Source organism: Pseudogymnoascus destructans (genome assembly GCF_001641265.1).
Source record: "Pseudogymnoascus destructans isolate 20631-21 unplaced genomic scaffold scaffold_1, whole genome shotgun sequence".
Taxonomy (NCBI): Eukaryota; Fungi; Ascomycota; class Leotiomycetes; order Thelebolales; family Thelebolaceae; genus Pseudogymnoascus; species Pseudogymnoascus destructans.
Window position 1 is genome coordinate 1,917,258 of NW_020167520.1, and position 22,805 is coordinate 1,940,062.

The window sequence follows — 22,805 nt, forward strand, 5'->3', positions numbered from 1 at the left end:
TTCGATCAATGAGGCTGAGGGTGGCGCTGGTTGATGCATACCAGTAGTAAGTACACTGCCACGTGACCACGCGTGCCTTGAGCTTGGGTTGGGATGGAGAGGCCGAACGATCGAACATTGGAGAATGCCTGGTCCTAACTGTTCCTGTTTCGCAAAACATTTTACTCTTTCTCATAAATTTCCGCCACTCCAGAAACATAAACCAGATCTCTTCAACGAATTTTATGGAATACAAATTATAGGCATTTAGTCTAGCCAAGAAGAACTCTCCCACCATGACTGCTGCTGATCCAGCAGCGGTTGCCCTGAAGGACCAGGGCAACAAGGCGTTTGCTGCGCACGACTGGCCAACTGCCATCGAATTTTACACCAAGGCTATTGAGAAGGACCCATACCAACCGACATATTACAGTAATAGAGCTCAGGTAAGTCACACCCCGCCTATCCAAGTGGTCGCATGACTAACCAGAAGACATAGGCCAACATCAAGTCCGAGGCATTTGGCTACGCAATTGCCGATGCGACGAAGGCCATTGAACTTGACCCCAATTTTGCGAAGGTATGAAGGACATATATTTGGTTTGGGTGCTGTTTCACTCATTGATATATATCTTATAGGCTTATTACAGACGAGCTGTTGCGTATTCCGCGATACTCAAACCTCGCGATGCAGTACGAGACTTCAAGGCTGTCGTTAAGAAGCTGCCAGGTGATAAAGATGCGAAGCTGAAGCTCGCAGAAGCTGAGAAGCTTGTACGTCGGGCCGCCTTCTTCAGTGCTATCGAGCTGGGAGAGGAACCTTCCGCGGCCGAAGGACTGGATATCCCATCTATGGTTGTCGACGCGGATTATGATGGTGCTCGACTTGGCGATGAGATGACCCAGGAATTTATTGATGACATGATCGAACGCTTTAAGGCTGGCAAGAAGATACACAAGAAATACGTTTATCAGATTGTTCTCGCTGTGAAGAAGATTGTGTACGACGAACCAACCATGGTAGAGGTGGACATCCCCGAAGATGCGACGCTCACTGTTTGTGGAGATACCCATGGTAAGGCAATCACCCTATATCCCTAAAACATTGTGCAGGTTGAACCCGAGTGCATTGTATTCACTGCTAACAATATGAAGGCCAATATTTCGATCTCATGGAGCTTTTCAGGTTGAATGGCTTCCCTACCGACAAGCATTACTATCTTTTCAACGGAGATTTCGTTGACCGTGGATCTTGGTCGACAGAAATCGCACTCCTGTTATACTCATATAAGTGGATTCGCCCACAAGCGTTCTTCATTAACAGAGGAAACCATGAGACGGACGACATGAACCGCGCTTATGGCTTCGAGGGCGAATGCAAAGCGAAATATAACGAGAGGACCTTCAGATTATTCAGCGAGTCATTCTCAGCGTTGCCGCTGGCTACTTTGATCGGACATGAGTACTTTGTCCTGCATGGAGGTCTATTCTCTGATGATAAGATCACCTTGGACGATATCAGGAAGTTAAACAGGCATAACCAGCGCCAGCCTGGCCAAGAAGGGCTGATGATGGAAATGCTTTGGACCGATCCACAAACCGAACCTGGCCGTGGCCCATCGAAGAGAGGTGTAGGAATGCAGTTTGGACCTGATGTTACGAAGCGATTCTGTGACAACAATAACCTCACTGCCATTATCAGAAGTCACGAAGTGCGCATGGATGGTTATGAGGAAGAACACAACGGGAAGTGCATTACAGGTATGCCGAAACTCCCCATTTTTATTGGATTATATTAATTGTGAATTCTAGTTTTCTCCGCGCCGAGGTACTGTGATAGCACAGAGAACAAGGGCGCATACATCAACATTGGGCCAGACTATAGGCTGGATTTCCACAAATTTGACGCCGTCCCTCACCCAGACATCAAGCCAATGGCTTATGCTCACAGCTCGTTAATGTCGTCGATCTGATCTGATTTGGGATTATCGAAGTCCACTGTTCCCTCATGAAATCATGCATAAACTTCAAATATTTTGGGAAGATATAATGGTAGCGTGGGGCGTTTTCGGATCATTCGCATTGCCGGAAGTTGGAAATGCACATATCATATACACTAGACTTTATATAGCCAGAATGTATAGTAGCCTTGCATCAACGTTGTAAATTGCTTGGGTATCGTTTGTCGTTTGCTGGTGGTTCATGTTGCCCACGTATCTTGAATCCCTTGAGAGGCAACCAGAGACCCTAACCAGTTGCCGCTGGCCTTCAACTTCCATGCCACCTTTGAATTGCCTTCACCCGTCCCAATCCATTGCCCCATCGCGGCGATGACGGCCCTCGAGTCTTCTCTTGGCACACGAATCCAGCAGCCTTTTTGGTCCACCTTGAGAATATCGACTGATATGGCAGCGCCAGTAAGCCCCAGAAATTGATTTAAGCCGGATGTGAGATGTGATCGAACAGTGAGTATGTCAAGATCAGACGTCGGTTGGCCATCTGAAATGTACTCTAAATAGGCGTATGAAAATGAAGGATTCTTGATAGCTTTGGTTGTGATATCGCAACCTTTCTTCGGCGCAATTGGTAGCTCGGTCCTACTTTTCGCGTCGTCCACGCTCGTCATCGAAATATCTTCTCGTTCTGTGTCACGGTTCATGCTGCTCTCTAAATTTGGAGCTTGAACACTAGCCATTTTGAGGGTTGTTTGTTATCTTTTTGGCTGAGATGAAGTTGACTGGATGCAAGGCTCTGTAAATTTAGCGTCAGCCTTGGATGATGCACGCATCGTCGATTTTAGAGCCCCAACCTTATATTCATTCCTACATGGCCACGACGGTGCCTCACCATTTGCAACACACCAGAGCACGCGAGTCCGTCACAACTTAGTAGAGTTCCTAGGGCTTTAGGACAACATGGCTTTGCCTCCTTCAAATGCGTTAGTGCGCCGACGGGCCGATACGAAGTTGATGCCGCCCCCGCCAAAGCGTATCAAGCGCCCTCAGAAAGTGCTGGACGAGGAGGCGTATACCGAAGGCATTTCCCACATCATCGCCAGAGACTTCTTCCCGGGGCTTCTCGAATCGGAAACACAGTCAGAATACCTCGATGCATTAGATTCCAAAGACCAAGTTTGGATCTCGAGTGCAGGGCGCCGACTGGCCCATGTCATGACGCCGGGGCGAAAACGAGGCCGTACAGGAACTTCAATACAAACAAGAAGCGGAGCGGAGACTCCTACCGGATATGCAGGAGATACGCCTATGTCTGTGGCGTCAGATGTTTCTGCGACATCAACACAGGCAGATGTGAAAGAAGAAGTTGATACGAATATGAGCTTGGACGCCTTTCAGTCTAAATACACCAGCGAGGACAACGAAAGTTTCTACAAACTACTCGATAAGCAGAATAAAGCTCGAGCCGAGAAATACGCATGGATGTGGAGGGGAAATAAGTTGCCATCTAAGCAGATGCTGAAACAGAAGGAGGTCGAGACAAAGCTGTTAACAAGCGGACAGTCCCTGGTCGACGATGGAGGCGAAAGGCAAAGATTGGCCATACGGGATGTTTCCGAGAAACCTGCCATGGTGGATACCTGGAAGTCAAAGCCAGATAATAACTTTATGTTCGGTCCTGAAGGAGTGGAAGACTCTGTCGAGACAGTGGTACAAAAGGCACAGACTGCTTCAAAAGCGGCTCCCAAGGGGGTCGTATATAACAATACCCGTATGCCTGGGCTGGTTACCGTGGACGAATCCCAAGTCCCACCATCACCATCACTCTCAGCGATCCAGGACGCTATCGCTGGAAGACCACGCCCTACCGACTCTGAGCCTGGCTATACTGGCAGTGAAACGCCACGTGTCAACGGCTATGCATTCGTGGACGAGGATGAACCTGAGCCGGAAGAGCGGAGCCAGTCGTCGCCCGCGATTCTGCTTGGGAAGGGTGATGCTACGCCAAATCCCTTTAAGATAAAGGAGCATAGCAAGAGGGAAGGATTGCATCACAGGATGGTTGATCGGGTCGCGAGAATGAAACGAGCATCTTCTCAAGCCGGCATGACAGGAAAGGTTGATGCGAGTCCAGTGCCGAAGTTTCCAAGCAGTCCACGGGTTGGAAGTGGCGGGTTAACTCCAGCAGCACAGCGCCTTTGGAGTAGAGTAGGGAAATCGGGGATGACCTCTCCAGGCTTTGGTAATAAGACTCCCGGGGCTACCAGGTCTACGTCGACGAACTTGAAGGCTAAGTGGACTCCAAAGTGAGTGAGGATCAAGGCAAATTGTTGATTATGATGGAACGCCTTATGAATATAAAATGATAAAATGGAAGCAGGGGTCACGTTCCCAGGAGTTAGCATACCTCCCCGGGCATTGAGTTAGAATGATAATAATAATAATACCAAGAAATTCTGGACGTTTCAAAGTATTTTAAATACTCAAGTTGTAAAACCAAGAATTCGAAGAATTCTTTTACATTAGCAATGCACTACAACCCTAGAGGCAACTGAGGATGATCCAAGTAAACGTAGTAAATACTTGAATTATGAACAAGAATTATTTAAATTTAATAGAGGATTTATTTGTATAAATACTTTGTATTTATACAAATAAGCCCTGAGAGAATGCCGTTTGCCGTTGGATCAAAAATGGCCCGTGCGGGAGTGTGTGTTTGTTCATGTGCGTCATTTGCAAGGGGACTGAACGACTTCATTCCTAGCAACAGCCCTAGCCCCCGACCACTCAGAATGCACGGGCTATAAGAAAATATCTTTGTGCGTCTAGCACTATGTCGGGGAGACGACTTCTCGATGCAGCAGCATTGTTCAATGCGTCCCGCGGCATTGCAAGGAAGCATGTAGCGTTGCGGCAGGAACAGTTCGATCGTTTTACCAAGACTTCAAGCATCGCCAAAGCCGTTAAATCAGAAGCTGCACGCTATACTGAAACCGCGAAGGCCGCTTCTTTTTTGGCATCACGATTGAACGAGGACAAGCCGCAATGGGCCTCAGAAGCGGCAGACTTAAACCTGGGCGACTCGGCACAGAAGGTTGCGCCTCATCCTGGCCCCGAAGGCGCCAAACCAAACGAAGCGCGGCATATTATACAAGAAGAAGCTAGCATCCCTAGTCGTCCGGATGGCACGATATCTCCAAGCAAGCCAGATATTGAGAAACTCGAGAGGGACCGTAGTATCTTGTCAGAACAACCCCCCAAGGCGGCAAATGCGCATCCTAGCCAGCCAATCGAACCCAGCCCTCATAGTCTGGATAATCACTTGACATCGGATGAAGCGAGACGATTACAACGGAGTTATGAGAATCAAGTTCCCTCATATGTCGCAGATGGGAAGGCCGACACTTCACGAAATGACACAGCCAATGGTTTTGACAACGATAGCTCCTACAAGCCATTGCAGTATAACTCACCCATTCTGTCTTCGTTGCCCAGGGTTAAGGTTCCGAAACATCCCAGCCATGTTCAAGCAGACGATGCGCACCTGAACAACCAGGGCTTAAACTCAGAGTCTTATTCGTCTCCTGTTCAAACCCCAACAGCCAGCGCAGTTGGAAAAATGGACACTCTCACAGAAGAAGAAGAGATCCCAGAGGGAATAAATACTGCGGTCTTTTCTAGCTCCCGCGTTGCTAAGTCATTGGGCGGAAGAACGCATACCAACGTTAGGAGCTCCGAGAAAGTTACTCCACAGCCTACCCCTACTCAGATACCTGGGGGGGTTCCTTCCAAAGCTGCTCAGCAACATGACACGTTAACTTCTGATGCCGAGGTTAGGAGTTCAGAGACAGTGCTGGAGCAGGAAGATGAAGACTCGCTGATCAAAGTAAGCACCGGCTCCACGCCCAAAACCAGGCGCGGGCGTCCGATAGCTAACAGACGCGCCCTAGATAATCGCAGAAGCTAGCGCACCAAAGGCCGTATACGAAATGCGAGAGTCTAAAGTTCCATCTTCCAGAATGGGGAGGTTGTGGAATTATGGCGGACTAGCAGCGGGTATGTTCGGTGGCGCTATTGGCGAAAGCCTTCGTAGAGTCACCGGCAGCGGTGGAGAGGGTTCATTCATGCTGAGCGCCGCGAACATGGATAGGCTAGTTGCCAAACTGTCTCGAATGAGAGGAGCAGCACTTAAGATGGGTCAAATGTTGAGCTTTCAAGATTCAAAAATGCTCCCTGGGCCAATCCAAGAGGTCTTGCTCAGAGTGCAGGATAACGCAGACTATATGCCCTCGTCTCAGCGGAATAAAGTACTTGCTGCTGATTTGGGTGCAGACTGGCGTACTTTATTCGACACGTTCGATGAGAAACCAATAGCTGCCGCCTCCATTGGGCAAGTCCACACTGCTACTTTGAAATCTACGGGAGAGCGAGTAGCTGTGAAAGTACAGTACCCTGGAGTCGCAGATTCTATAGACTCGGATCTGAGCAACCTCGCCGTGCTTCTCACAGCATCTCGGTTGCTTCCGAAGGGACTCTTCCTGGACAAGACTATCGCCAATGCGAGAATAGAGCTTGGCTGGGAATGCGATTATCTACGAGAGGCACAATGCGGCCGGCGATTTCAAGAATATCTTGCTGACGAAACCGACACCTTCATAGTTCCGAGGGTCATCCCTGAAGCTTCTGGGAAGCAAGTCATAACAATGGAATTTATGGAGGGAGTAGGCGTTACAAAGATCCAGGACCTCACCCAGGAGCAGAGAGACTGGATTGGCACGAATATTCTCCGCCTCTGTTTGCGCGAGATCACAGAGTTCCGGTTCATGCAAACTGATCCTAACTGGACCAATTTTCTCTTCAATGCCGAGAAGAACAAATTAGAGCTCTTGGATTTTGGCGCCTCGCGAGAGTATCCAGAAGAGTTTATTACGAAATATACACAGCTTTTAAATGCTGCGTCAAAGTCTGACGAGGAAACAGTACGCAAATTTTCGGTCGATCTTGGCTACCTCACAGGCCATGAATCTAAACCGATGGTCGATGCACATATTGCGTCCGTCATGACTCTGGCTGAGCCATTCCTCGCAACTTCTCCGGAGGTGTACGACTTCAGAGATCAGACTATTACCGAAAGGGTGAAGGGTTTAATACCTCTGATGATTAAAGAGCGGTTGGCACCACCGCCGGAAGAGACCTACAGTCTTCACAGGAAGCTGAGCGGAGCTTTCCTACTTTGTGCACGTTTGGGAAGTCAAGTTCGCTGTAGAGAGCTCTTCGTGAATAGTATGAACAAGGGCGGATATAATTAGGTTGTACAACACTGTAATAATACAGATGCATTGGCAAGGGTATGACAATATGTAGACATAAGTATATATTGGACATAGACAATACAATTCGACTCATAATCTAACGCCGGGGTATATATTTTTCCATCCAGAGGCGTACTACGAAATTCATGAGTAGTATGGTCAATTGTCTCCGCCAAAATCTCGTCTGGCATATGGAAGGTTCTTCTTTTCCTTTCCTTCCACCTTCTTCCTTCTCCTCTCGATAACATGGTCCAGTTGCTTCCCCTTGAGCGAGCTGTATTGCTCCATGATGAACTGCTTCTTCTGCTCGGCCTTCTTGAGGTAGAACGGCGTCTTGCCTTCCTTGACTAATTGCTTCTCTTCCTTGCGGTGCTTGTCCAGAATCTCGGACTCCTTTGCCTTCCTCGCCGCTGCCTTCACTTTAGATTCAAGCGAGTGAAGAGTACGCTTCATTTTTTCTTTCTCGTGCTCGTCCTTGATTTTCTTAATCTGCTCCTTGAGAGCCTTGACCTCGTCCTGCCTGTAGTCGTTCAAGAACGAGTAGGCCTTGTTTACTTTCGTGTCATCAACCTGCCCTACCGATGGATCAAATCTTGGGTCTCGGTAATCCCGCTTTATAACTGGAACGACGTCGCGCTTTCGTGATACTGCCTTCTTGCTTGAAATCTCTGTTGGGGCGTTTTTATTTGAGCGGCTAAAATCTCTGTGGTCTTTCCGCCCAGCCTTCCTTTCGGCTGCCTCATTGTTTTCCCATGGGTCATCGGACACTTTCTTGGGTCGTTTTATCTCCTTCCCGGATTTCCCTTTCGCTGACCGCTGTATAGACTCCTGCGCTTTGGCCAATGCGCCAAACGATATTGATGCTGCCTCGCCAGGCTCAGAGCCGTCTGATCCAGAGTCTCCCGCATCTCCCTAATACAATGTTAGAATATATTCATAAAGTATCTGAGTGAATCGGCTCACAGAGTCATCGCTTTCATTATTGGTAGCTGAGTTCTCATCTACACCATCCTCACTGCCACTGGCACCATCGTCTTGATCTGATGACTCTGAGAGTTCTTGTGGCTCCTCACTCGCATCTCTTCTAGCTCGGACTCGCCGTTGGAGCGATGACTCAAGGGCCTTGCGCTTTATAGAAGACATTGTTCAGGCTGCGAGTAATGTATGACCAACAGTGGGGTAATCTTCATCTTCAAAGGCAACCTTCATAAAAATTTAGTGGTCCGTGCATTGGACCTGATAGTATTAACGCTAGACTGGTTTGGGTCATATCTTAGGCGGAATAATGCGGCACAATCTTTATCGGCCACGGTTATTTCGACACTCATCGAGCTGTACTCAGCGGGAGGCGGAAAGTGAATTTCACTGGTGCCTGGACTCGCAGTCTTTTCAAATCGGGCAACCTAACGCATGAACACTAAGGCGCTCATATATAGAGCTGCTTCAACACCTGTTTGGAACTGCATCGAGGCGTCATCCAAGATTACTCTGACAAGCGCACACCGGCGACATAGCCGCTATACCAAAATGATTCCCGTTGGGATGAGGAAACAGGCCCATAAGGCTCTGCCTACATTCCAAGAAATGGCATCGCAAAGGATTGCCGTTCTAGATGCCGCGATTGCGGCTCTAAATTCGAGGGAAGACGCAAACTCCAAGAAACTCAAAAAGCTCGCACAACATCTTGCCGAAAAGGCCGATTTGGAGAAGCAGCTAAGCCAACCCCCCAGCAGTGAAGCCACTCGTGGCTCATTGATAATGTATGTGAATAACTGGCGGACGAACATGTCCTTATCTTACTCCTAGAAACTTTTCATCTCAGGCAATGTATTAACCTGGGGCTTGTTACAGAGGCGATGCGACTTCGATAGATTCTACAATGGCCACTCCAGGGTCAATACCCGGTGTTAAGAAACAGAAACTGAAGAAGGAAAAGAATCAAGAAGGTCCTAGTTCACAGCCAGTGAATCAAGGCGAAGGACAACTTCCACAGCCGATCCCGGAAGTACAAATTACCACGCGCGGACTACGATCACGAAAGGTCACAGCCACAACAACCACGACCGTGAAGACTACAGCTCGTAGAGAACCAATAGTCCCACCATCAGCCGGCTCCGGCGGCGTTCCCGACCCATCACCGGCATATCTCGAGCGCTCACTTCTTGCCCCTCAGCAAGCCCATGAGCCGCAGCACATCCTCCTCGTACTGGATTTGAACGGGACAATTCTCTATCGTCCGGACAGGAGGCGCCCCTCGCACTTTTTGGAGCGCCAGTCTACAGATTCCTTCCTCAATTACATCTTGTCCCGATTCCAAGTCATGGTCTGGTCCTCAGCACGCCTTGAAAATGTCCGACTCATGGCCGACAAGTTGTTTCCAAGGCGGCAATACCTTGTTACTGAATGGGGACGGGACCGTATGGGCCTAACCCCCGAAGACTTTGTGAGGAGAGTTCAAGTGTACAAGCGCCTCGAGAAGGTCTGGGCCGAACCGGGCATCCAGAGTCGGCATCCTCTTCAAGCGACGGGTGCGACGTGGGATCAGTCAAATACAATTCTGATTGACGATTCATTGGAGAAAGCCCGAAGCGAGCCGTTCAATCTGGTGGAACTTCCGGAATTTAAAGGCGACTCGGAACCTACTGACGTCTTGCAAGACTTAACGATGTATCTGGACGACATCCTAATGCAGAAGGATGTCAGCGCGTACATGCGCCAAAATCCATTCAAAGCAGCCAGCTATGCGGCCAGTTATGCGGCCAGTTGTGGAGCCAGTGATGGTGCCACTTCCGAGGGGGAATGATAAGGTTTACTTTTACAGCCTGTTGGAAAACGGCAGGCCAAGGGCAATAGATAAGCTGATGCTGGGCGTTTGTTAAAGTTACAGACAGGTGTGCTGGAGAAAAGGGCGAGTATGCCAGCAACAGGATCACTAGTGGGAGGAAGACTTGTACATTGTCACTTTGCTACAGAGATAAACTAGGACAGATAAACCATGATTCATAATTGTGTATAGCATTGCGTCATAAAAGTAGTCTAAGCTACAATCATTGACAAGTCAACAAAATTACTTGCGATATGTCTACTTGAAGACCTTTCCGTCGGCCCATGGGTACTCCTTGCCGTTGACGACAACGGGCTTCTCCCAGGTCCACTGCTCGTTGACGAACTCGCGGTCCTCAGGCTTGGAAGCATCAAGCTTGGTGAACTGGTAGCTCTCGTAGTCAGGAGCGACATTGAAGCAAGGGAAAGCATCCTGGCCACGAATGAGGAAGGCACCCTTGATCACGGAGTCGTTGGCAGTGCCGTACACCGAAGCACAGCCGAAAATGTACTTGCGCGAAGCCTCAAGACGAGTGAAGAATCCACCGATCAAGTTGGCGGTCATGAAGACCTGGGTCAACTCGTCGTTGTACTTGTAATCGACAGCCCAGAGGGAGTACTCCTCAGGGTTGTAGTTCTCCCAGAACCACTTGAGGGCAACTGGAGTGTCGAGGTTGGAGTACTGACGCTTCCACTCATCAATGGGAATAGTGGGCTTGGCGAGAGCCTCGCAAGGGTGCTTGGCCTTGGGGGCCTCAACCACTGGCTCATCCTCCTCGTCATCAACCTCCTTAGCCTTGGGCTTAGCAGCGGCCTTTGGTGCCTTAGGGGCAGACTCAGCCTTCTTTGGGGCGACGTTCTTCAGGGTTGGCTCATCAATGAAGTTAAGCTCACCAGCAACGTTGGTGTAGATTGGCTGGTTGTAGACGGTCTCGTACCAACGGGTGACGTTGGGGTACTCCGCGCGCCAGGCCTTGTCGAAGAAGAACTGGAAGCCACGGGAGATGAGAGCAGTGCCGAAGAGATCGGCCAGAGTGATGCGCTCGCCAGAGAGGTAGGTGTTGTTGGCAAGGTGGGCCTCAATGACAGAGACAACCTGGAGAACCTTCTTCTGGGCATCTTCAACGTTCTTCTTGTTGTATGGGACACGTCCCTGGAGAGGCTGGAACCAGCTGCCAAGGCTTGGGAGAACCTCGGAGTTGAAAAACGACATCCACTTCAAGATAGAAGCATAGTCCTGCTTGGTCTTGCCAAGAAGGGTGGTCTTCTCGTTCTGGGAGGTGACTATGAATTGTTAGCAGAAGTTCATGAACGCTGCGTCATTTTGCAAAAAAAGTAAACAATTTGTTGTTATGCTCAGAGTCTAATTAATAAATTACTCAACACGGAGGATTAAGACAGGGATAAACTGTTGACAATGTTCTTCATCATAGCATAGTGTAAATAGCGGGGTAAAACAGATAAAATGAGCTTACTGTAGATGGCAATGGCGATGCACTCGGAGAGGACAAAGCCATCGGCACCAACGAAGGTTGGGATCTTGCCCAGAGCGTTGATCTTGAGATATTCATCGGAGACACCCTGTCTAGGATCCTCGTTGACAATCTCAAGTTCGATGTTGTTGGCCAGAGCAACCGCCTGGATGGCAGTGGACCTTGGGTTTCCCTGTTAGATTGTTGGTCAACTCAATCGAGAGGACTGCGATGGCCAAGAGGCATCTTCACTTACCTCGGAGGTGTAGAGCTTTCCAAATGCCATTTTTGCGGTTATGGGAAGTGATCAGTTGTGTGGATGAGGAGGAAAAATAAGAACAAATTGCCGCAAAACTTTCCATTTTGTGTTTCGCACTAGCGCCAACACTAGCGAAACAAACGACATAATCACGTGATACGAAATATTTCGTGGTTTCGGCTCAGCTCTCGAAATGGAGAAGTTGACTGTCCAATATACCCGCCAATTCAATTCCCAACCCCAGGGCGGCGCTTCAAAATGAAGGCAGCTTCGCTCCCAGGGAGATTAGTGCGCTCGTCGCAAGTCTGCTCTTCGGCAAATGTTTTCAGGGCGTTTCCCCGACAGCGACATGGCCTCCAAGCTTCTGCTCGACACTCATCCACCATATCCGACCCTCCAGTAGCCGCGCCTCAGATAGATTTTGCCCAGATGTCCAGACACAATTCAAAGAATCTCCACGCCCGCGTTGTTCCAGCTTCGCCTTCCTACTTCACAGGCCTCCCCCAGTTTATGGACAAGCTCCTTAAGCTCCAGACCCTGCTCCGCAAGAACGAGACACTCCCTGTTGTCAAGCCCGGACAAGCGCCACGAGTAGCATGGCAGACATTGGAGTCTTACCGGTCTGCACTGGGCGAACATGTGCGAACTTCGAAATACCAGAAGGTCATTCAAATACTACACCGACTGAACCATATCCATCCGACCCTGAAGACACCGGAAGTCATCGCAGCAATAGAAGCCCACAGGCGAACGATTGACCCGTTCGCAAACATTGCCAAGCCGATCACCATAGACCGATTTGGCAGAGCACTTGGGGTTGGAAGACGTAAGTCCTCCACGGCGAGGGCGTGGCTTGTTGAGGGTAATGGGGAGATTTTGGTCAATGGAAAGACGTTGGTGGAAGCATTTTCAAGGGTCCACGATAGAGAGAGCGCTATTTGGGCGCTGAAGGCGACGGAGCGGATAGACAAGTACAACGTGTGGGCCCTTGTGGAAGGTGGAGGAACGACTGGGCAAGCTGAGGCTTTGACATTGGGTGTTACGAAGGCCCTGCTCGCACACGAGCCGTTATTGAAGCCAGCGTTGAGGAGAGGTAAGCAAAATATCCCCCGAAATACTCTTCTGGTCGTTAAACAATGTACTAATTCTTCCTCGCAGCTGGTTGTGTCACGCGCGATCCGAGAAAGGTCGAGAGGAAGAAGACCGGTCACGTCAAGGCTAGGAAGATGCCTGCCTGGGTCAAGAGATAGTTGTGGGGCTCATGTATTGTATTATATCTGTACACTCACGAAATATAGAATTTACCATTTCTACTTGGCTTGGGGTAACTCTGGCTATTGGAGCTGCTCTGCCTGACAGAAATCTCCCGTGCCAGGTTATTACAAGTCTTGCTTTGATATTTTGAAGCCCAGATTTTATGCCATGACCTTCATGAAGTCCAAATGACCCGCATCCAGGCCAATTCCAAGAAACGGGATAGGCATGGGATTTATGATTATATGTATCACCACGTCCTCCAGTGAGCACCCATGTTCCATCTTGTGTTAGAGCGAGGGAGCTGATGCGGCGAGAGAGGGGGAAATAGATCATGTCGGCCAATGGCAGGGGGGGTTCGATGGTGGTGTTGCACGGCTGGGCGATGGTGTTTGGCGTGTCTATCAGAGATAAAAACCGATGTTGCGTAACGGAACGGGGTTATTCGAGGAGAGGCGAAGGGGTGGGATTCAAGTCTTCCATCCCCCTTCTTGTCACCGATATCTTGTTATTGGGATCCGCCATGGGACGTTATATACATGTTGTGAACAGTGAGTGTCTCTGTTTCTCTGGTACGAGGACCTGGCGCGGTTGATATTCCGTCCGTTTCTACCCGCCGCACCGCTGTCGATGGTAGGTATGCTAATTTCTCTTCGAACTGAATTTCTTGACCTCGGCCTCGTCCTAAATGATCTATCCTTCTTCAAACGCCCGCACTCCAAACCCCCACCCCAACGCCATACCGTCCCAAAAATCAACCCCCTTCGAAGGACGGACTACCGCTTCCATATGCGTGCCTTCACAGTGTCATGCTCATTCCACCCTTTCCATTCACGATGCCCATTCCATAGCCATTGTGTTGACTCCTAGCCGTTCCCCTCGCATTACTCCCCCTTCTTCCGCCTGCCCTTCTTCTTCGGTTTCTCGTCGGAATCGCTCCCGTCCTCCTCCTTCGTCCGCTTGCCCTGTCCCGCATCGGGGCCGTCGGCGATCTTACTCACGATATCGTTGAGGAAATCGAATTGCTCGTCAGCCTCGATCGCTTTCTTGAGGTGCACGGCGGTCACGCGCTTCGAGTTTGTGCTGCGCGTCAGGGAGGCTGATTTGGTGACGAGTGAGATCATGAAGAGTTCCAATGCTTTAGCTGGTGGAGTGTTAGTCACTTGTATTTCATCGTTTGGGAGTAGTTGGGGGGTGAGAGTGAGGGTATGGCATGTGAGATGGGGCACGTACAAACTGCAACTGGTGTGACCTGGGCCACCTTGCCCACCTCCTCATCAGCCTGCATTATCCGCTTTATCCTCGCAACAGGAAACTTCGTCTTGATCTCAATACCCTGGCTGGCTCCAAGGTGCGGTTTGACATCCTCGCTGATGCGAGGTGCTGCGCCGACGCGCTCACGCTTCACGCGTCCTGTCATCGTGTCGTCCCTGGTCTCGGATTTGATGTGAAGTTGTTCGTGTAGTTGCTGATGCGGCGCCTGTGGTGGTTGCGGTGGGGGTGGTTGATAAGTAAGAGCTTGTTGGGGGAGTGAATATGACTGCCGTGAGTAATTCTGCGGCGGTGAGTGCGCTTGTGAATATGGCAGTGTTGGAGCGTGGTACGCCGGGCTGGTGTACTGCCCTCTCGGCGGCTCAAACGTATGTGTAGGAGGTAGGTCGGGGATGGGCGGCTGGTAACTCGAGTTCCGGCGGCTGTCTCCAAAGCCCTGGTACTGCTGCGGCGAGGGGGGAACCTGGTAGCCTGAGCTGGACGAGATGCTGCTGCTCTGGGGGCTCGTGAAGTCCGGCAGCCGCGGTGAGCGGGGCGTGTAGGCGGAGGTGGGGGGTTGGTGGTGCTGCTGTTGCTGTTGTTGGTGCGGATGCTGCTGCTGCACAGGCGTCGTCGTCGAGGACAGGAAGGATGAGAGGTCGGGAGATTGCGGTGCGTAGGTACCGTCGGCCGGCATATTGGGGGAAGGAGAAGGGAGCGAAGCAGCGGCAGGGCAGGCAGTCAAGTCAGGGCCCGGAAAAGTGAGAAAGAACGCGTCCGTGGGTGGTGCGGAGTGGGGACGCGGGTGGCTTGTGGCTGGTGCGCAGGAGCTAATGCAGCTCCAAGTTGCTGTGGCTGGTGGGGAGGTTGCTGTGGCTGGTTTTGGGGGGGGGGGGTAGGGGGTATATGTTTGTATTTGGGTTTGACGTTCAGTTCAGTGCAGTAATCGTACTGGCTGACTGGGGCTGGCAAGATGATTTTGCTCAATCGGCGGTGCCCTCAGCGTCTCGACATGCCAATTGAGCCCGTCGCGGTCGTGCCAGGTCTCAAAGTGTCGTCGCGGTCGTGTCGGTGCGCGCCGACGTCGACAAGAATAAAAAGCGGCAGTCACGTGATTGGCTTTCGTATTGGTATTGGTTGTGGCTGGATTTTTGGGGATTTGGAGCCGGGAGGGTGCTGCATTATTATATGCTAAGGACCATCGACCGCGAACCCCGCGCTTTAGGCTACTTTGAGTTAAACGCCGATTCAACTGTTGCACGAAACGTCACCATCTTATTTCTACAAGGGGGGGAACTAATTTCATAAGTTGCCCATTCATCGTCTGTCAACAATCATCTATATATCCCTACAATGGCGTCATCATCAACATCGTTGTTAAATTGCCTTGATGATCCCATCGAACCCATCCCATTCTGTGTTTCGCATTCCATGTCTCATCCTGGTCCCGTTGAGTGATGATGACAAAGAGCCTGCCAGAGACCACCTAGAGTCCGAAGCCCGACCTTGCGTTTGCGGTTTCTGCTCTACATCGTGGTCGCGTGAAGGAGTAACTTGATCTAATCTGACAACACTTCTGCCCCTATCGAGAATATTGAAAATATTCCGGGGTCTTTTCATACTCTTCGTTTGTTGTTGATGTCGGCTTTATGGGCTCGGCGCGATCAAAGCGTGAGGCCCCCTTTGTCAAAAACACCTCAGATTTCTGCCTTGAGCACAACCGCGGATACCAAAAAGGATGGCCGTTTAAGACAACATCCACACGTATTTCCCGTCCCAAATGCAGTAAATCAGGTTGACAGCTTGTTTGCTTTATCAATATCTCATCGTTTGGCAGGCAAAACATGCCAATGTTCTACGTCTTCGCCGTTACACATGCGAGTCTGTTATGGAAGCACCCATACTTTTCTATTCTCCCCTAATTCGACACCATTAACGTTAAAACCGAACACTCTCAGCCAGAGGAATAAAGAAAGGTGTGCTATCTACTAGGCATCTATATGAAGATGGATTCCCATTTCCACGAGAACCACGATTATGTTCCTTAGATATTAAAAGAGCCATCCTCGGAGAGCATTTCCAGCTATCCTGAGCATATTCCTTCAAGTCATCCTCCCTCCCAATCGGCCTAGCACCAGTAATACGCCACCGAAGACCTCAAGACACAGGGTCGCCTGGAAGCTAGCAGAACCCAGCTCCTGCCCGCGGTATTATCTACCCCGCGGGCAGGATAACCCTCATGCTTTTCGGCCTTTGTCTAGATATCCCACGTTCTCTCTGGTCAGGGGCTCGCCGTACCATGGCCTTTCTTCGTAGCCGGTAGTGAGTCTACCTTTGGGGGCTGTGCCCCGAAGTCTTCTGCTGCCTCCTTGCTTCTGTCCGGCTTGAGGTTCTTGGATCGTGCGAGACGTCTTCTGGGTAGGCGTGGGTTTGAGGCCAAGCACTGAAACCAGGACGCTTGAGATGGAGTAAACAACGCCTCCAGCCAGGAGCCCGACTATAGAAGCAACGCCGAAGTACATGTAAAATATCTGTGAACGAGTTAGAAATGGCTCACTTCTAGATTACTCCGCAGATACAGCAGCAGTATAGTACCAGTACATACCTCGAGATTGCCAAATAGGGACAGGGGAATCAAAAGCACGTGAGTGATATAGCTGGCGAGGTGGATAAGAGGCGCGGCTATCACGAGCACGGTGTTCAGGATGCCAGTGGCGATTTTAACGACAGGAAGGGTGCTGTAGTGGAAGATGGACGCTGATACGGTCTTCCATGTCGTCGGCGGTGGGATGCCGGCGATGCGGTCTAATGCCTCCATTGAGCTCCGAGATAGGTGTGATGTCATATATGTAATTGGGCCTATGCGATGTGCATCACTTCCGCGGCGCAGAGACAGAACAGTCCGTTCTGTTGCGGATATGTGATTGTTGTAGAGGGATGGAGATGACCAGGATATGTAGGCTTCCAAACACGTGAATTGTGAGATGTGAGTTGTGATGCTGCCCCCCCAAAGTCCAAAGTCCAAAGTCCAAAGTCCAAAGTCCAAAGTCCACCGCGTATACCACGTACTTTGTTGATGGCGAGAGTGCCGCGATCACCGTCAATCACTGGGCCGGGAACCACAATAGCAGTTCATTTATACCTGTAATCCTGTCCAACGTCTGCGTGCCAACAAGTACTTCCGATCCACACAGTGGGGGAAGAATAGTAGCCGGGCGCTAAAGAGGATAGCCTGGCGCACTGTATATATCCAACCTCTCCTCTCCAACCTCCGATACCGTTTTGAAAATCACCAACCTGTTCGCATTCGCCCATATCGCTCACGTCGCTGTACTCATCTTTTGAACAACCGTCCATCCCAATTGCTTCAGATTTGTACAGTACTGTAGAGCAGCCCCAGACCAGCGAGAAAGAAACTACGCCCCCGGGGAAACAGCTCACGGCTCACAGCTGACGGAGCTGTTGCATTGCACTGCTACTCCCAGGCTTCACCAGCAAATTCCACAATACAGCATCCAAAAAGTCACGACCACCCAGAGCCTTCTAGAATGACCGTAACTAGAGGGTGAAAAGAAAAAAAAAAATATATATATATATAACATCATTATACCGCCATCGTTTATATTATTATACCAGCCTGAATCATGGGTAATAACCCGTCGGCCCCTCCGAAGTCGAGCAGCGCATCGCCTGCCCACGGCCAGTCCGTAGGATCAGCCTCGGATCGCCGTCGCGAGCCAAAACTAAGAGACACGATACAATCACAAAGAGGCGCCGCACCGCCTGAATCTTCCCAGGTACAGGCACGTGGCACAACGGTCCCTCATCGGACTCGCAACGCCCAATCCCAACATGCGCAATTCCACAACAACGGCCAGTACTCGCACTCGCCATCGCCAAAGGAGAATTCCATCCCTTCTTCTACTTCTGCCTCGCAACCTCTACCCCAACAAACCCCTCCAAGCAAGCCGCCGCTCACGCTCTATGACGAACCAAGTAAACCCGTCGCTGTCCCGCAACCTGTGAATGCGGCCGTGCCAGCCACGCCGAGTGAGAAGTCGCCCTACTCAGCTTCGCAGAGCGATCAGTCTGGGCTCGCCACCGACATCATGTCCTACCATCTTACCAGACCGCCACGTCTACCGCTGCCCATCGAGGAAGAAGTCCACACACCAGGGTCACCCATACTTGGCCCTGCGAGTTCACAAGGTCCGGTGTCTCTCCACGGCAGTGAGGGCCTCGCGCGCCCGCTATCTGCTCTGAGCAATACAACCGAAGATGATGAAGGAGACGAACTGCCCATTGACAGGACGAAGCCAGTTGTCCCTACTGAATTTCACTGGTTCGGACCCGCAGAGAAGGTATACGTTACGGGGACAATTTTCCAGTGGAGCCGAAAGTCAAAGCTGTATCCGATGTGAGTCCGAGTTCATGCATAGCCGATTATAGCCCTTATCGGCGCATTCTATTTAATAAGCAAACCCGACTGACGTTACTCAGACCTGGAAAGAAGGATGCCTTTTCGGCCATTATCCATGTTCGGCCTGGCACTCACCATATCCGCTTCATCGTCGATGGGAATATGCTGATATCCTCAAATCTTCCGACGACTGTTGATTTCGGCAATAATCTCGTTAATTATATCGAGGTCAGCGCCGATGATCTTCCCAAGGACTCACAGGCACAAGGACAAGCACAGCAATCGAAATCGCAAGAAGGCCGTCAACCGCGGGAAGAAGCGAAGCCTGCAGAGCAGGGGGCTGATGCGAAACAACCGCGAACGAAGCCTGTCCCTCCCCAAGAACACTACACATCTACCGTACCCCAATACCTACTTGATCTCGACAAGGCCGAGGACTCTCCTGCGTATCAGTATGCAGCCAGCGCTATTGTCAAACTGCCTACCCCGCCGAGTCTTCCGGGCTTCCTTGGGAAACCAATTTTGAACGCCCAGACGCCAGTGAAGGATGACAATAGTGTGCTGAATATGCCCAATCACACGGTGTTGAATCATCTGGCGACGAGCAGCATCAAGGGCAATGTGCTCGCTGTGTCTGCTACCACGAGATATAAGCGCAAGGTAAGGTTCTTTGTCCCCGATGTCTAACACCGTATTAACATTGATTTAGTATGTGACGACTATAATGTACAAACCAACATCGGATGATACCACGTGAACATATTAAAGCTATTCATATAGTAAAATCAACGAGCTATAGATGGCATATGTTCTCCATGCCGAACAGATGCGGTTGCAATGTTCTGCTTTAGCTATCAGCTAAGGAGTCAGCGAAGGTCGAGACACGGCTAATAGATAGCACTGGCCTTTCTTAAAATAGACCAAGTTACGCCAGTCCAGTGGATTCAATCTCTCCATTTAACAAAAACCTCATCTGTCCTAAACCGCTGCGTACACGTGCTCTCCTCCAGCGGAGTAGTGAACCCCGTCTCGTACGCCAGGAGACCAGCATGGGAAATCATAATGCCATTATCAATGCAAAACCTCTCATCAGTCGCAAACACACTCCCCCCCCTATCCCTCGCCATCAACCCCATCATCTCCTGCAGTCTCTCATTACACCCCACCCCCCCCACAATCAACACCTGACTACTCCCCACATGCGCCATCGCCCTCTCCGTAATCTCCACCAACATCGCATACACCGTTTCCTGCAGACTAAAGCACAAATCCGCCGTCGTAATAGCCTTCCCCGTAGCCTCATCCCTCGTGTCCGGATTCACCACCAGATTCGCGGCTAGAATATCGATACTGGCTAAGATCCCGGAAAACGAGCAGTCCATCCCCTTAACCGCGTACGGCAGGTCCACCAACACGCTCCCCTTCTTCGCGAGCTGCTCGATGTTATACCCCGGCGCAGGGTCGTTGCTGATCTCCAGCGTTCGCGCGAATCGGTCGAGACAGTTGCCGACAGCGATATCGAGCGCTTCACCGAAAATCCGATATCGCTGCTCCGCATACGCGATGACCTGCGTGTTCCCCCCACTCACATACAACACGACCGGATTCTGCGCCCCCGTAATCTCGCGCCCCATCTCGATATGCCCCACGCAATGGTTGACGCCGACTATGGGCTTATTCCAGAGGAGTGCGAGCATGCGCGCAGCGATCGCGACGGATTGCAGGGGCGCGCCCATGCCGGGGCCTTTGGTGTAGCAGATGCAGTCGATGTCGGCGGGCTTGAGGCCCGATTCGGCGAGGGCGCGTTTTACGAGCGAGACGACGTGGGAGCGGTGGTGGAGGGCGGTGTCTTTGGGGAGGAAGCCCGTGCCGGGGGGGGAGACGTAGGTGTGCCGGAGGTTGGAGAGGATCTGGGCGGGGGTGGTGGGGGAGGGGTGCGAGATGATGCCCACGCCGAGTTTGTTGGCGCTACCTTCGAGCCCGATTGCGTAGCCCATGGTTGTGGATGCCCCGAGTCGGCGGGGGGAGGTGGGTTGTTTGGCAGGCGGTGAGAAGTTGGGGTGGTGGATGTTTGGAGTGGTTATGTTTTACTTGGATCTTTATTTTGAGGCGTGATATGGGAGTCGCCGCAGTAACTTATGTCCAAGTGCCTTATTTAATCGATAAGATAAGCGTGTAGGTCCTACGGCGGCGGGGTCAAAAAGCTAGCCTTTTTTTAGTGCCTGAGGCTTGCATTTCGGGGAATGCATCCCGCCGGATGATGGGTTCGCCGCTAAGTGGCACTAAGCCCCGGCCACAACAATATCTGTGTATAGCTTTGCCTATAATCCTCTGCTTCCGCTCTTTTTTCCTTCTTCAGAGATTTGCTGTTACCAGTGCCAACGAGGCTCCCATCTTCCAAAATGGATGATCAGTTCGATTCGAAAACGGAAGCCTTTGTGAAATGGTTAAACCATGTCGGCGTCCGGATCAGCGCAAAGGCTGAGCTTACTTGTTTGAGAGCGGATGGTCGAGGGAGAGCATTGGGTATGTGGCTTCTTTGACGATGTTTCCCAACACGCTGCGATTATTGCATGCAATATGATAAAAATCTCGCTACGGGACATTATCATATTGGTTTTCTTGTTAAGAATTCTGGCTAACAATTTTCTCAGTCGCCAAGGGCGATTTTGCAGAAGACGAGTTGATCTTCAGCGTCCCTCGAACGAGCACCTTGAGTGTGAAAGCGGCATTACCGGAAATGCTATCGGGAAGACAGGATATTTCGCCGGAAGATATTGAATCTATGCCTGGTTGGGCGGTCAGTCGAATTTTATGTGTTCTCTGCTTAGAAGCATTGTGCTAACATTAACAGGCTCTGACCGCTGTCATCATCTCAGAGGGATTACGCCCCGAATCAAAATGGGCACCATATTTCAATGTCCTCCCAACTAAACTCGACAGCCTCGTCTTTTGGAGCCCCGAAGAGCTCGCCGAACTTCAAGCAAGTGCCGTTTTGAAGAAGGTTGGCAAAGACAAAGCCGAGGAAATTTTTCACCAGAGTATTTCGAAGGTGACACCTGAAGGCACCGACGTCGACATCTTTCACCGGGTTGCTTCGACTATAATGGCATATGCCTTTGACATCCCTGATATTGAGCAGGAAGATGAGGAGGGTGCAAATGAAGACGACCTTGTCGATGATGATGAACAAAAGACGTCCCTCGCTATGATCCCTTTGGCCGATATGCTGAATGCCGATGCCGACAACAATGCGCGTCTGCATTACGACGGAGAAGAGCTGGAGATGAGAACTATAAACCCCATCAAGACTGGGGAAGAGATTTTGAACGATTATGGTCAACTGCCTCGTTCTGATCTCCTGCGCAGATACGGTTATGTGACGGACAAGTACGCTACTTTCGATGTCGCAGAGATTTCAACGTCTACCATCACCGACCATATTTATCAAGATCTTGCAGGCGAGCTGAAGGTGTATCTTCGCGCTGGTGAAATAGAGGCGCGGCTAGAACTCGCCAGGCGCGAAGACGTCTACGAGGATGCACACGATGTCGGCCACGCCACTGAAGAATGGCCATGCATATCTGATGAGCTTGTGGCCCTCGTTTATCTGCTTCTTGTCGGCGAAGAGACTCTTGCTGCAATCCAGTCTTCAAAGATGAGTTTTCCTTCTCGATCAAAGATGGAGACAGAATTGGTCGGCAAGGCGTTGCAACGTATCCTAGAGCGACGGGAACGAGAATACGCCACTACAGTCGTTGAAGATGAGAATCTGCTCCAATCGGGCAACCATTCAAACCGAGTCAAAATGGCCATACAAGTGCGAATGGGAGAGAAGGTAGTCCTAAGGGAGGCAAAAAAAGAGGCGGGAAATTTTCAAGGTGACAACAAGCGAATGCTCGGGAGGGAAAAGAGAGAGAGGGAAGACGATGAGCACGTTTCACAAAAGAAAAGCAGGCACAGATAAGTTAACATTATTTTTGTCACAAGCTATCTCAAAGAAGACACAGGACATCCGTCTCCTGAATCATTTCATCTTGTCGCTTCTTCCACATCTCTTATAGTTGACCGCACGCTAGA

General features: G+C 50.6%; 13 protein-coding genes across 13 annotated transcripts; 7 read left to right on the plus strand and 6 right to left on the minus strand.

The window, feature by feature from the left end:
• Positions 1–24: 24 nt before the first annotated feature.
• Positions 25–2,107, plus strand: VC83_00489 (uncharacterized protein). The gene is made up of 5 exons (XM_024464181.1): positions 25–425; positions 479–559; positions 619–1,054; positions 1,135–1,740; positions 1,792–2,107. Exons 1-5 carry the CDS (start codon positions 276–278, stop codon positions 1,950–1,952), a joined length of 1,434 nt encoding a protein of 477 aa, XP_024328156.1. The 5' UTR covers positions 25–275; the 3' UTR covers positions 1,953–2,107.
• A 72-nt stretch (positions 2,108–2,179) lies between these two features.
• On the minus strand, positions 2,180–2,674 carry VC83_00490 (uncharacterized protein; the record flags this gene model as incomplete). Its single annotated transcript, XM_024464182.1, has 1 exon — positions 2,180–2,674. One exon carries the CDS (start codon positions 2,672–2,674, stop codon positions 2,180–2,182), a length of 495 nt encoding a protein of 164 aa, XP_024328503.1.
• A 34-nt stretch (positions 2,675–2,708) lies between these two features.
• VC83_00491 (uncharacterized protein) lies at positions 2,709–4,636 on the plus strand. Its single transcript, XM_024464183.1, has one exon. It carries the CDS (start codon positions 2,895–2,897, stop codon positions 4,242–4,244), a length of 1,350 nt encoding a protein of 449 aa, XP_024328504.1. The 5' UTR covers positions 2,709–2,894; the 3' UTR covers positions 4,245–4,636.
• A 62-nt stretch (positions 4,637–4,698) lies between these two features.
• Positions 4,699–7,306, plus strand: VC83_00492 (uncharacterized protein). The gene is made up of 2 exons (XM_024464184.1): positions 4,699–5,820; positions 5,885–7,306. Exons 1-2 carry the CDS (start codon positions 4,768–4,770, stop codon positions 7,241–7,243), a joined length of 2,412 nt encoding a protein of 803 aa, XP_024328501.1. The 5' UTR covers positions 4,699–4,767; the 3' UTR covers positions 7,244–7,306.
• RRP36 (rRNA biogenesis protein rrp36) lies at positions 7,307–8,413 on the minus strand. Its single transcript, XM_024464185.1, has 2 exons — positions 8,210–8,413; positions 7,307–8,158 (listed from the first exon to the last, which is right to left on the minus strand). Exons 1-2 carry the CDS (start codon positions 8,387–8,389, stop codon positions 7,406–7,408), a joined length of 933 nt encoding a protein of 310 aa, XP_024328502.1. The 5' UTR covers positions 8,390–8,413; the 3' UTR covers positions 7,307–7,405.
• Positions 8,414–10,236, plus strand: VC83_00494 (uncharacterized protein). Its single transcript, XM_024464186.1, has 2 exons — positions 8,414–9,006; positions 9,098–10,236. The coding sequence occupies exons 1-2, from the start codon at positions 8,657–8,659 to the stop codon at positions 10,047–10,049; spliced, it is 1,302 nt and encodes a 433-aa protein (XP_024328499.1). The 5' UTR covers positions 8,414–8,656; the 3' UTR covers positions 10,050–10,236.
• Positions 10,237–10,239: 3 nt separating this feature from the next.
• On the minus strand, positions 10,240–11,854 carry VC83_00495 (uncharacterized protein). The gene is made up of 3 exons (XM_024464187.1): positions 11,798–11,854; positions 11,545–11,734; positions 10,240–11,353 (listed from the first exon to the last, which is right to left on the minus strand). Exons 1-3 carry the CDS (start codon positions 11,825–11,827, stop codon positions 10,329–10,331), a joined length of 1,245 nt encoding a protein of 414 aa, XP_024328500.1. The 5' UTR covers positions 11,828–11,854; the 3' UTR covers positions 10,240–10,328.
• Positions 11,855–12,015: 161 nt separating this feature from the next.
• MRPS9 (mitochondrial ribosomal protein) lies at positions 12,016–13,083 on the plus strand. Its single transcript, XM_024464188.1, has 2 exons — positions 12,016–12,893; positions 12,959–13,083. Exons 1-2 carry the CDS (start codon positions 12,059–12,061, stop codon positions 13,048–13,050), a joined length of 927 nt encoding a protein of 308 aa, XP_024328498.1. The 5' UTR covers positions 12,016–12,058; the 3' UTR covers positions 13,051–13,083.
• Positions 13,084–15,178, minus strand: VC83_00498 (uncharacterized protein). The gene is made up of 2 exons (XM_024464189.1): positions 14,288–15,178; positions 13,084–14,198 (listed from the first exon to the last, which is right to left on the minus strand). The coding sequence occupies exons 1-2, from the start codon at positions 15,000–15,002 to the stop codon at positions 13,939–13,941; spliced, it is 975 nt and encodes a 324-aa protein (XP_024328496.1). The 5' UTR covers positions 15,003–15,178; the 3' UTR covers positions 13,084–13,938.
• A 1,364-nt stretch (positions 15,179–16,542) lies between these two features.
• Positions 16,543–17,150, minus strand: VC83_00499 (uncharacterized protein; the record flags this gene model as incomplete). Its single annotated transcript, XM_024464190.1, has 2 exons — positions 16,543–16,836; positions 16,911–17,150. 2 exons carry the CDS (start codon positions 17,148–17,150, stop codon positions 16,543–16,545), a joined length of 534 nt encoding a protein of 177 aa, XP_024328497.1.
• Positions 17,151–17,949: 799 nt separating this feature from the next.
• On the plus strand, positions 17,950–19,482 carry VC83_00500 (uncharacterized protein; the record flags this gene model as incomplete). Its single annotated transcript, XM_024464191.1, has 3 exons — positions 17,950–18,722; positions 18,806–19,385; positions 19,435–19,482. 3 exons carry the CDS (start codon positions 17,950–17,952, stop codon positions 19,480–19,482), a joined length of 1,401 nt encoding a protein of 466 aa, XP_024328590.1.
• A 187-nt stretch (positions 19,483–19,669) lies between these two features.
• Positions 19,670–20,722, minus strand: KAE1 (putative tRNA threonylcarbamoyladenosine biosynthesis protein kae1; the record flags this gene model as incomplete). The annotated part of the gene is made up of 1 exon (XM_024464192.1): positions 19,670–20,722. One exon carries the CDS (start codon positions 20,720–20,722, stop codon positions 19,670–19,672), a length of 1,053 nt encoding a protein of 350 aa, XP_024328591.1.
• Positions 20,723–21,127: 405 nt separating this feature from the next.
• VC83_00502 (uncharacterized protein) lies at positions 21,128–22,692 on the plus strand (the record flags this gene model as incomplete). The annotated part of the gene is made up of 3 exons (XM_024464193.1): positions 21,128–21,251; positions 21,380–21,525; positions 21,580–22,692. 3 exons carry the CDS (start codon positions 21,128–21,130, stop codon positions 22,690–22,692), a joined length of 1,383 nt encoding a protein of 460 aa, XP_024328592.1.
• Positions 22,693–22,805: the final 113 nt, after the last annotated feature.